This window comes from Pan troglodytes, chromosome 4, assembly GCF_028858775.2.
Source record: "Pan troglodytes isolate AG18354 chromosome 4, NHGRI_mPanTro3-v2.0_pri, whole genome shotgun sequence".
Classification (NCBI taxonomy): Eukaryota; Metazoa; Chordata; class Mammalia; order Primates; family Hominidae; genus Pan; species Pan troglodytes.
In genome coordinates, this window is record NC_072402.2 from 77,194,718 (window position 1) to 77,208,192 (window position 13,475).

Genomic DNA, 13,475 nt, shown 5'->3' on the forward strand with positions numbered 1-13,475 from the left:
CGGGAGGCGGAGCTTGCAGTGAGCCGAGATCGCACCACTGCACTCCAGCCTGGGTGACAGAGCGAGACTCCATCTCAAAAAAAAAAAAAAAAAAAAGAAAGAAATACATTTTGTAAGATGAATGTTTATACACTGATGGTAGAATGTAAACTAGTACAACTTCTATGGAAAGCAATATGGAGATCTGTTAAAGAACTAAAAGTAGATATACCATTTGATCCAGCAATCGCACTACTGGGTATCTACCCAAAGGAAAAGAAGTCATTATATCAAAAAGACACCTGCACACATATTTTTATTGCAACCCAGTTCATAATTGCAAAGATATGGAACCAACCTAAATGCCCATTGACTAATGAGTGGGAATGTATATATGCACCATGGAATACCTACTCAGCCATAAAAAAAAACAAAATAATGTATTTTGCAGCAACTTTGATGCAGCTGAGGCCATTATTCTAAGTGAAGTAACTCAGAAATAGAAAACCAAATGCCATCTGATCTCACTTATACTTAAGTGGGGGCTAGGCTATGGGTATGCAAAGGCATACAGAGTGCTATAATGGACTTCAGAGACTCAGAATGGGGAGGGTGGAAGCAGGGTGAGAGATAAAACTACATATTGAATACAATGTACACTACTCTGGTGATGAGTGCACTAAAATCCCAGATTTCACCACTATACAAGTCATTCATGTCACCAAAACCCACTTATACCCCAAAAGCTATTGAAATAAAAAAAGTTTTAAAATAAGTACATTTTGTAAGGCTAAAGCTATTATAGATAGCGATTCCTGTGATGGATCTGGACAAAGTAAATTGAAAGCCTTCTGGAAAGGATTTACCATTCTAGATGCCATTCAGAACTTTCGTGATTCATGGGAGGAGGTCAAAATATCAACATTAGCAGGAGTTTGGAAAAAGTTAATTCCAACGTTCACGGATGATTTTGAGCTGTTCAAGACTTCAGTGGAGGAAGTAACTAAAGATGTGGTGGAAATAGCAAAAGATCAAGAATTAGAAGTGGATCCTAAAGATGCGAATGAATTGCTGCAATCTCATGATAAATCTTGAAAGAATGAGGAGCTTCTTCTTGTGGATGAGCAAAGAAAATGGTTTCATAAAACAGAATCTACTTCTGGTGAAGATGCTGTGAATGTTATTGAAATGACAACAGAGGATTTTGTTTAGAATGTTGCATCAACTTACTTGATGAAGCAGTGGCAAGGTTTGAGAGGATTGACTCCAATTTTGAAAGAATTTCTACCGTGGGTAGAATGTCATCAAAGACCACAAGTTATAGAGAAATCATTCATGAAAGGAAGACTCAATTGATGCAGCAAACTTCATTGTCATCTTATGTCAAGAAATTGCCACAGCCACCTCAACCTTCAGCAAGCAACACCCTGATCAGTCAGCAGCCAACAACACTGAGGCAAGACTTTACACCAGCAAAAAGATTATGAGTCACTGAAGGCTCAGATGATTGTTAGCATTTTTCAGCAAGATAAATTTTAAATTAAGGAATGGATATATTGTTTTAGACATACTGCTATTGCACACTTAATAGTAGACTACAGTATAGGATAAACACTACTTTTATGTGCACTAGGAAACCAAAAAACCATGTAACTCACTTTGCAACATTCACTTTATTGTGATGTTCTGGAGTCAAACTCACAATGTCTCTGAAGTATGTCTGTACTAAATCGATCAACTGGTTTTATAAACATTTTTGAAAGATTTCTCAACCATGCAATCCACAACTGTGTTCATTTTCTGTGTGTATTCTCCAAAATGTGCATTTCTATTTTAACATTTACAGTGACATTTTGAAGTGCTATCTCTACAGTGTTTCAGAGTTTTCTCTTCTTAATACAAACTTAGATGTTCATTTTTAAGATTAACATAACCACTAGAGAATGGCAGGTTTCTGCTCCACTGGAGTGCTTACCGGAAACGTAACAATCTTTTGATATGTTAGTTTCAATTTAAACTGTCATTGGTCTTTTGAACTTCATCTGTTCACATTTTTAATTTTTTATTGGCACCTTTTTAAACATGTAATAAAAATATTTACCATTTCATAATCATTTTACTGGATTACTGAAAAGTCTATACCATAGACATAATTCATGTAGTATTTTCATTTCAATGAAAATCACATTACCAATTTCGTAAGAAATATTAAATTAGAGGTAAAAAAATCTGATATCTTAGCAGAATTTCAGTCATGTATATCCTCCATGAAATAAGCTAAAACTACACTATAGTTACAATCTGTCTTGATTAACTTTTTAGCTTCTATGGGGGTAGGGGGAGGAGCTTCTCTGAATGGCCAAAGCAAGATTATAAAGTTGAATTTCTATGAAATGGCTTCTAAAACCAGAGTGAAGGGAGTGTGTGTCCCATGTTGGGCAGCAATTTTTCTAGACTCCTGGATTTTACCAGCTAGTAATATTCCAAAAGCAAATTTGATTTCAATTAAGGTTGCAAATTTTCTTTTTTGTTCTTGCAAGTAAGAACATACAAACAAACACTACTATCTTCTCCGGCTATTATTTCACATAAGAAAATAAAATTACACTGAAAGAAGTAGGAAGCCCTAATTTTGAGAATGAAGGACACTTTTTGAAACCACAGAATAGGCTACGTGAAAAACCTACATTTTATCATGACAATCTTGTACATGTCTTTATAGATTAAACTCATTGCTGCCAAACTCTGTTTTAAAACATGAAACCTAGGCAGCACTACTTGGATATGGATTTCCAGTCTCCATGGCGTTTACAACCCTTCATTGCAATGTTGGAGAGCTAGGTGTGTGTGTGTGTGTGCACGCGCACGCGTGTGCACATTCTGAATACAAAGAATCTGTGGTTGCCCATTTTTGGCGGGTATCATCTATCTATGTCCTCTAAGAAGAAATACAGAGTTAGTTGTTAGAGGATTTTAAGGCTTCCATGGAGATTACAAATATTAAGTGAATTTGAAGATCTTTTATAGAAAGCATAGAATTGATGCCCACAAACTTTATCTAGGAAATTCCACAGTTTAGGAGAGCATTGTCCTTACTATGTCAAATCCTCAAGGAGGAAAATGTTTGCCTTTGAATTATGTACCTCCTGAGAGACTGCTGAATTCGTGTAATACTAATGTAGACATTTCAATCATGAGATTTTGAATGGTATCAGGAAGCCAAATCCGAAGTAAGTCCTATATTTTCTTCTGGCTACTGGTAGTTTCTATTCTACATTTTTAAGTATCTTACTTAAGCATGTTACTGAATTATCAAATCCTCTAAAAGTTTGAGAAGACTAGATCAAGCTGTATCAAAAAGAGATGCAGACATTTAAATGAAGCATGAAGTTAAATTCCATTTTCTTACTTAGTTATTATCTACTCTATTTCACCAAGCTGATAACAGGTCTGCACAAGTTTTCATTCTAAACCACCCAGATGTGAGAAAGGCAACCTATGATGAAATTATAATAAAAACACATATTTGTTAAGACATTTGATACAGTTGTACCTAATCAGTTTTGAAAAGTAGAACTCAATGTTCAAGTACTATTAATTTGATATCTCTGCCAGATGGATCTCATTTCAGATTGAATTCCCGCTAAGCTCACCAAATAATTTCTATTAAAGACATGTGGGGAATCTTCAAAGACAGGGTAAGATTTTAATAGCTCCTAGGAAATTAATGATTGTAATGTATGCTAAAATAGTGATGATGTGACAACCAATAATTATATTAACTTCTGTTACTTTGAAAGTACCTTTACGTCATCAGTCAAGGTAGAATTTTTATTCTGACAAAAGGTTTATGAGGACAAGTCTGCTGGGTATGAATACACATAATTTGTCAGTCAAAAGGTGGAAATATTCTGTACTAGGAAGTCAAGTTCAAAGAAAAATCTGTATTTGCTTTTCCATACTAGCTACTAGAAATTTCCATACCATATTCTTTGATATATGAATATAAATGTTTGTGTGCATGTGTGTATATAAAACTGCACACAAAGTGTAAAAGAGGAAATCACTCTGTTTACTTGTAGTGCAGGTGGAAAATGCATGAGTATTTAAAAGGACAGTTGCTTATAAACAGAATAGGCCACCATTATGTAAAAAATATTTGAAAATAGAAACCCAATGCTTATCAATTCACTGTAAAAGCTGCTTTTCTTTGAGTCTTCAAAGCTTTTGGAAATGAGGAGCCCCCTATTACCATGATGATCATCAGAGACTGAAGGGATCACACCTCACACTTTATTTCAATTACACCAAGTTACCTGTTAACATCTTAGGAGCAGTCAGCAGGTAGGGGGTGCAGGAACTCGTAGATCGAAGAGCTAAGCATAGTGAAAGAGACAGTGATTCCAGAAATGGGAAATAAAAGGGGGGCTGATAAGGGAGGTGGGGAGGGGACAAACTTTCATTCCTTTCAAAATTTACATGAGGTTAAGTCTGACTTTTAGGGTGCAATCTGGGGCAAGGGTAGAGTAAGTCCTCATTTAACATTGTATTGGAAATTGCAACTTTAACCAAAATGACATATAATGAAATCAATTTTAGTAGGCTAATTGATATAACTAAGAGTTAGGCTCTTATGGCATATTTCTGGTAACAAATCATCATCAAAATTCTAAATAAAGACCAAAATACTTCTAATATTAAACACTAAAATACTCATGAGCTTCATATGTTTAAGAAAAATTAATAAAAACCAGTAAGATTATTATTTACCCACTTATGCTGGTTCAAGGAGACAGGTGGCCAGAGTGTCTCTTAGAAACTCAGGGTGTCAGACAGGAACCAGCCCTGGACAGGATTGCCATTCCATTGCAAGATGCCCTCATACACAACCCCACTCACTCAGACTGGGATGAGGGAGCCATGCCAGGTCACCCCACGTGCACAGCTTTGGGATGTAGGGGGAAACTGGAGTACCTACAGAAAACCTATGCAGACATGGGGAGACCACACGCACTGCATACACACAGTGGCCCCAGCCAGGAATCCATTTTTTTTTCTTGTCAATGTCATAAAGAAATAACGCTGAATAAATTCACGTTATTCAAAGACCTGCTGTATTACAGAAAAGTCAAAGAAGTTCTAAAGAAGATATAATATTAGGACTCCCATAATTGCTATTTGTTTTGAACCCTCATCAATTATTCCATGCTGTGTAGGGTGGGAAGAGATCAAAAAGAACTTCTGACAAGGAATGGGCAGAAAAACTCAATACCGAGGAATGCAGCCTCCCTCTCTAATATAGCTACAAATACAAGAGCAAAAGATGTGGCAAGAGAGGTTAATGTCAAGAAGCAAGTGCAGAAAAAGCTGTCAGTTTTTAAAAATTTCACCCAATTAAAATGTGGTTTGACTTTTAGATATCTTACTTATATTATGGACATTTTTAGTGAGAGAAAAAGCCAAAGACAAAAAAATTGATATGGGTGAGTTTCTTTTTGCGAAAACATCGGTCATGTAATTATCATCAACAAGAAAAAATGCCAAGTAACTGAATTCCATTACATAACATGAATTCTTGCTACTCCTCACTTTCTTAGTGAATACACCACCTGCTCGTGTTTCCTCCTCCAAATCTCCCAAAATAAATGCATTGGCAGCCATCCAGAGATGGCTGAGGTGGTTTCATTTCTGTAGGCTAACCACATTTAGGCTTGGAAGCCTTTTAAAAAGAAGAGGAGGAGAAGGAAGATGAAAGGGAGCAGGAGGAGAATAGAGAAGAGGAAGAGGAAGGGTGAGAAGGATGAAGTGTGAGGGAGGGAAGACAGAGAGAAAACTAAAGAAGAAAGTAGAATGAATAAAGATTATGTGATCCATAACCTCTGGACTTATGTGACACTGAGGCATGGAAGTTAATATGCTAGATTTTGGTGATCCTAAATGTAGGATATTACAGAAAGAAAGTCACTTTGCTAACACAAAGAAATAGTAAAGAAAACTTTGTGTGCTTTTTTCTATTTAGATCTCACACTTAAAACGCAGTTAGAGAAGAAAAGGCATTCTTATAAAATAATGTTTTCTTTTGTTCATTTAACTATGATTTAATATTTTTATAGGTATTATACTATATATTTTGTTTTAATTAACTTGAATTTCATGAGAATGCTAGAGAAGTATTTTAATTTGGTACCTAATTTATCAGTAGTTTGAAGCACTAACATTGAAAAATGCTTTAGCTTTAAAAGTTTTTAAATTTAAGTTTTAATATATACTTTTGGTTAGGAATTTAATGGTTAGCGTAAAACCGCAGACATAACAAAACCTCCAAAAATATATAGCCTAACTGCTTGGTTGGCTATTACAAATCCATTAGAAATTGTTACTGTGAGTTAAAAAGACTTACAGCTGAGTTACAATTTGGGAGCAACTGTTAGAACCAAGAGATGGAATTAGATAAGATCTCCTGTGAATATAAGCAGTATACCTTAGAAAAACAAGAACTTCAAGACTAATTATAATGAAAAAAGTTCGGGTAATTACATTTCCATCAGCAGCAAACATATATATAGAGAGAGTAACAAAATGCCAGGGATGAGGAAGGCTTTTTGTGAAGTTAAGCCGGTAATACCAGAGTTGGTGTTAAGTTTATATTGATGATTTTTGTCAACTGTCTAAACTGTATGGGGAAATAAATTTCCTATTTCATGTGGCAAAGAATAAAAGTTGCCCCTTATTTTACTGTTTCCAAAAATTATGACTTGATGTGACTGGTAAATGCCTAGACTTATGTCTAAGGGTCATTTGGTAAAGGGTATATAAAAAGATGAGTTTAGGGGGAATTGGAGAACAAGAACAACGTGCTTCACAAATACCTCGGAGTTTTCACCACAGTGCAGACTGAGAGCGGAGGCATTTGAAAACTAGGTGAACACAGACTTCCTAGGAATTCAGATACGAAGAAGAAATAGATTAAATGTGATCATGCAGATGGTTGGATCAGTAAATATTTTTAAACCCACAGAATTCAGTAACTGCATTAAAATAGACCTGATGCCTAGCACTAAAATTTATTATATTTGCTCATTTGGGCATTGTCCCTAAGAATGTTATCATTCCTTATTAGAGTTCATCACACCTCTTTAGACTTCAGTTTCCCCATCTGTATGTTGAATGAGTTGGACTAGATGACTTCTAAGCTCCTTTTCAACTCTAAACCTTAATAAGTTTATTAGTTTTTACTGAATTCAAGATCACACTTGGAAATGCCTTGGTCTCATTCGTTATGAGGAAGGTATTGGAAATAACAGTGTTGGTAGCCATAGTAACAACAGCAACAAAAATGCCCTGTTGAATGTGTTAATTAGTTTGATTTAGCCAATCCACAATGTATACATATATCAAAACATCATGTTGTACACCATAAAATATGCAATTTTTATTTGTCAATCGAAAAACAAATTTTAAAAAATGCCCCTGACCTCAAAAAGGGGCAGAAAGGATTAAAACAGTCATACTCCTTACTTAGTACAAATAGGGAAACTCATGGAGGACAATCTCACACTTGATAATATAGAAATAAGAAAGTAGTTGAGAACTTGTGTTCTAGCACCTCATACAGACTTCAGGGCTCTTGGAAGAGGATCTTAAGTTTCTAACACAATCTTCGTGATTTGCGTTGTTGCTGAACATTACATCACCGGAGTTAAAGTTAAATGTTTTTGAGGAAAACCACTATATTAAAAATCACTTTAAGTAGACTTAAACTACTACTATTGAGCTGGTCCATGATTACTTATTTGCTAGAACTTTGAAAAAAAGTGTAAGGGGTGGAATAATCACCCCTTAGATTGTTCAATAATGTGCAATAATCCTTCCTTAGATCAGTATTTCCTACAGTGAGGTGTATAAAATACACAATGCAGGGAGGTATAGAAAAGATATAAGTTCGATTGATGCCTTTTCATCTGATACTTCAAATTTTTCTATATTTTAGTTATTTTAAATTATGCATTTCATTTAATGGTAGATTATGTCTAACTTGTATAAATAAATAAATAGAGAATAGAGAATCACTGATTTGTTTTTAATTGATGAGGTGCAAGCTCAGAAAAAAATTAAATTGCTAATTTAAAAGATTGTCTTTTATTCACTCATTCAACAAACATTTATCAAGCATCTGTTCTATTCTAGGCATTATGTTAGTCTCTGCAAACCACTAAAGAGAAAACATTGACAGATTATTTTAAGGTTAGAAGCATTTATTGATGAATAAAGGAGGATTCTTCTAAGAATTATAGTGGGCAGTGAAATATTTTTGGAAGAAAAACTGTCTTAGTCTATATTTGCCTGTCTTTCCAGATATCAGGGTGCAGTTTGCCCTGTGACCTCAATTCTCTGAGGGGTGCAAGAAAAATAACTGGTTTTCAATTTGTGCAGTGTTTTCCTTGTTGTAAGACTGGAAGTGACATTACCAAGATTTTTACATGTTAGAGGTAAAACCAGAAGCCCCAAAATGAACTTTTAATGAAAGAGATATGATCATGTCACCTTCTTGCTTAAGCCTGGGATATTTGTGTTTTTGTTGTTGCTGTTTTGTTTTTGTTTTTAAGCATAAACAGAATAGAAATCAAAGTTTTTAGCACAGCATTCAAGAACTCACAAGATCTTCCCTGAATCTACCATTTATCTATGCCCATCACTACAACTATTGTTCTTCACTTGTTGTGCTTCAACAAGCTATCATATCAAAATTTTGCATATCTTTCAATGTCCACATCAAATGTCAACTCTCCTATAAACATTTTTCCTGCACCTATCTTTACTAATAGTTAATCTTATTCTTTTATGTTTTATGGCATTTTATTTATATATCATTTTCAATTAAGAAAAATAGAAACGGGATCTCACTCTATTGCCCAGGCTGAAGTGCAGTGGTGCAATCATAGCTCACTGTAACCTTGAATTTCTAGGCTCAAGCAATCTTCCTGCCTCATCCTCCTTCAATTTTTTACCACCGTATGCCTTTAATTATTGTTATTTTTGCATGTTACTGCTGTTCTTACTAGATTACAAGACCCTTGAAGATAGCGACTATGTCTTATTCAACTTTGTGTTTTCCATGTTGACTGATATGGTGTTTTGCATGTAAGAATAACCTAGGAAAATTCACTACATTTAATTGTTTAATTGAAGGGCAAAAATGAAAAAAAATTTCAAAAGATACTGAAATCACCTTCTAGATTTATCAGATGGTTTTAACAGCAACTAATAAAAAACCCCTAGAAATAATTAAACTCTTATGTCAAGAAAGAAGTAATATACATTTAAAGGAAAGAAAGCCTGTAAGTATTACAAATGCAAGAAAATACAGAATTTGAAGTAAGTAGTATTAAGCAGAAATGGTACCAACCAAGCACAGTACACTGCATTTGTATAACACCTATACCTCCTAAGTGGTTCAAGTTAACCAGTTGCCTTGATGCAGTCAACTTTATGGCAGAAGCCACTCAGACCGGAAATGCTTAGTATATCTTCAAGTCCATAAATGTTGTCATGACCCTTCTCATACTACTACTGTCTTGGAAAATTTTGCCAAATTACTACTGCAAATTCTGCTTAGATGCCTTTATACAAACATACCCACCTTTAACTCATTCCCCTGGTAGAGCGCTGTGAAAAATAAGAAATTGAAGATGTTTGTTGTAAAGGTTATTGCATCCAAGCTGAGGATAATTACAGGTTACCATATTGGGACACAAAGTGATTTGTTGTACCTGAAGCCCACAAGCAGAAGTATGTAACACTCACATGCACATTACCTTCAACAGAAGTAGGAAAATCCTTGTACATTGTCTCCTGTACTAAAATCACTTCACTCAGTACAGATAAGACATAATTTCTCAATGAATAATGGAATTATTAGTTAATGCCAGCTTGACCTTTCTATCAATATACCTTTCAGAAAAAAGAAAAAAAACCCTGAGTTGTAGGCTTTAACGATCAGCAACACTCTTAAGTGATTTGACAGTAAGAAGCAAGTAAGGTACATTCTAAGGTTTCTGCTTAGTTGCTTAGGAAATTAAGAACCTCATTGCATTAGAGCTGAGGTAAAGGAAGTCCTGAGTTTATAAAACTCTAGCAAGCAGAGAAAAATAAACAAAAATGGGCAAAATTTCTTAGCTCAAAAGTTTAACAATTTTCTTGTTTTAGAACTAAAAATTCAGTAGTATCAGCTGCCTATAAAATCTATAGAGCAATCAGAGTGAGTAGCCATTATCTCATTTGGTGCAATTCAGAATGACAATTCAAAGCCAGTATAATTTCTATCTATGCTTGCAAGAATGATGAAAAATGTCATGGATGGTTGAAATGTAACTGTCACTCAGGAAGAATATAAAACACTTTCTGAGTGTTTTTGAAAGATCTTATAGTTTTTTTAAATTGAAACTTATGTCTTTCAAATATAAGCTGCATTGGACATCAGTAAAATATCTGGGCAGCCATACAATATCTGTTGAGAATCTCTAGACTCACCTTTTATGGATTGGTAGGATGTCATAGAAGATTTTGGCATTGGTAATCTAACTCAGAAACCTCTTAGCTATCCAAGACACCTTCATTCCTTTATCCTTCTTGTTTGAGCTATGGTCAAGATCTGTTAACAGATCCTTAAGACCAGCTCCTTCTCATCTTTTGTATTCATCGATCTCCACTGATTCTTAGTTAAGGTATTCAGTCCTTCTCACATGAACTGTTATGAGAGTCTTGAAATTGTCCTTTTATTACTCCAATATGCCCATCTTGAATCTACTATTTATACTATAATGAGAGGAATCATCCTAAAATGTAAAACTCACTATGCTGCATCCTGGATGAAAGCTTTGGAATGACTACTGGTTGCCTAGAAGATAAAATACAAGTCTTTTAGTACAAGACATTGCAAAATCTTCTCTGTGTCTACTTCTCCCACCTCAGTTATCAACACATTTTCCATTTCCTCCTCTCTCCATTCCTACCATAATCGTCCCTCTGGATGTTTCTCAATTCAACATACTTCATTCCTCCATTCCACTATCCATGCTGTGACTTTTGTCTAGAATACCCCTTTTCCCTTTATTCCAACATATTTTGCAAAACACGGTTCAATATTCTATGTCTCTATGAAGTCTATAAAATTAACCTCACTCTAGAACTGTGAAAATACTTCTATTATGACACCCATAACAATTTATTTCACTAGCATCTTTAAATGTCCGTACTACAGACAGGTTACAGAGGCAACTCCACAGAAGCATGGAACATGCATGATTGTTTTTGTTTCCTCAAAATGTAGCAAAATAGGCACTCTATAAATATGTGTTTTGATTCCCTTTATTAAGGGGAACTTAACTTATCCAGAAACATTAAGAAACTATTAAACAAGCACTGTTTCTTAAAGAGAATTCACTATACTGTCATGTGTCACTTAACGATGGGGATACATTCTGAGAAATGCGTTGTTAGGTGATTTTGTCCTTATATGACCATCATAGAGTGTACTACATAAACGTAGATGGTACAACCTATTGCTCCCAGGCTACAAACCTGTACAGAATGTTACTGTACTAAATACTACAGGCAACTGTAATGCATTGGTAAGCATTCATGTATCTAAACATAGAAAAGATACAGTAAAAATTATAGCATTATAATCTTATGAAACCATTGTCATAAATGTGGTCCATGATTGACCAAAACATTGTTATGTGGTGCCTGACTCTACTTTCACTGCATTATGGGTAAGGAGTTAGTATGATTCATGGTCAAAATGTAATAAACTATATTGGTGGAATGCTAGCTGCCTAAAGACAGTATAGGTACAGTAGTTAAGTATGTATTTTTAGATGCCAGATTGTTTGGTTTTAAATTCTGACTACCTTTCACAAGATGTATAACTTTGGTCAAGACCCTTGAGCTCCCTAATCTTTTGTTTCCTCAGCTATAAAATGGAGATAATAATACTTATAAGTTTGTTGTAAGAATGAAATAATATAGATCAAGTAGCTTAGATAGGCATTTATATAGAACACCGTAAGCAATCAGAAGACATCAGATATTATTTCTAAAGTAGATGCAGTAGGACAAAGGTATGCATGTGTGTAATCTGTGTAAAATCCACTAATTATGTTTCCACAAAGTAATAAATACTTTTAGCTGAGGCTATTAAGATAAGGTCTATAACAAGAATACCATGTTAAAGTGCCTAGACTCTTTGCAATGGGAAGCCCATGGAGTGTTTGTGGTAACTGACTGACAAGAGTTTCATTTTCAGATCACTGTGTGTAAAACAACTATTGCAGAGATGAGGAAAGGAGTAATTAGAGGAAGGAAAACAAGTAAACATGGTAATATTCTAGGTTAGAGGTTGATATGGTTTGGCTCCATGTCCCCACACAAATCTCATCTTGTAGCTCCCATAATTCCCACATGTTGTGGGAGGGACTTTGTGGGAGATGATTCAATTATGGGGGCAGGTCTTTTCTATGCTGTTCTCGTGATAGTGAATGGGTCTCATGAGATCTGATGGTTTTAAAAATGGGAGTCACCCCTACAGAAGCTCTTTTTGCCTCCTGCCATCCATGTAAGATGTAACTTGTCTTCCTTGCCTTCTGCCATGATTCTGAGGCCTCCCCAGCCATGTGAAAGTGTAAGTCCAATTAAACCTCTTTTTCTTCCCAGTCTTGGATATATCTTTATCAGCAGTGTGAAATTAACTAATACAGTAAATTGGTACCAGTAGAGTGGGGCACTGCTGAAAAAATACCTGAAAATGTGGAAGCAACTTTGGAACTGGGTAACAGGCAGAGGTTGGAACAGTTTGAAGGGCTTAGAAGAAGTCAGGAAAATGTGGGAAAGTATGGAACTCCCTAGAGACTTGTTGAATGGCTTTGTCCAAAATGCTGATAGTGATATGGACAATAAAGTCCAAGCTGAGGTGGTCTCAGATGGAAATGAGGAACTTGTTGAGAACTGGAGTAATGGTGACTCTTGTTACATTTTAGCAAAGAGACTGGTGGCATTTTCCCCTGCCCTAGATAAGTGTGGAACTCTGAACTTGAGAGAGATTATTTAGGGTATCTGGTGGAAGAAATTTCTAAGTAGCAGAGCATTCAAGAGCTGACTTTGGTGCTATTAAACACATTCAGTTTTATAAGGGAAGCAGAGCATAGAAGTTTAGAAAATTTGCAGGGACATGAAGTCAGGGGAGATCTTGCATGGGGCCTGTAGTCCCTTTGTTTTGGTCAATTTCTCCCATTTGGAACAGCTGTATTTACCCAATGCCTGTACCCTCATTGTATCTAGGAAGTAACTAACTTGCTTTTGATTTTACAGGCTCATAGATGGAAGGAACTTGCCTTATCTTGGATGAGGCTTCGGATTGTGGGCTTATGAGTTAATGCTGAAATGAGCTGAGACTTTGGAGGACTGTTGGGAAGGGATGGTTGGTTTTGAAATGAAAA

At 35.4% G+C, this 13,475-nt stretch overlaps 1 protein-coding gene across 8 annotated transcripts in view; it reads left to right on the top strand.

Moving 5' to 3' along the window:
* LOC129143978 (parathymosin-like) overlaps window positions 1–13,475 on the top strand; it is a 376,200-nt gene that overhangs the window by 22,631 nt on the left and 340,094 nt on the right. The window contains exon 4 of one of the 8 annotated variants that reach the window (XM_063811321.1): window positions 3,595–6,722. The exons of the other annotated variants lie outside the window; for them this stretch is intronic. Within the exon in view, the coding sequence (XP_063667391.1) occupies window positions 3,595–3,615 (21 nt within the window). The 3' untranslated portion in view covers window positions 3,616–6,722. Of the gene's footprint in view, window positions 1–3,594; window positions 6,723–13,475 lie in introns of those variants that run through there. 8 annotated transcript variants of the gene reach the window in all.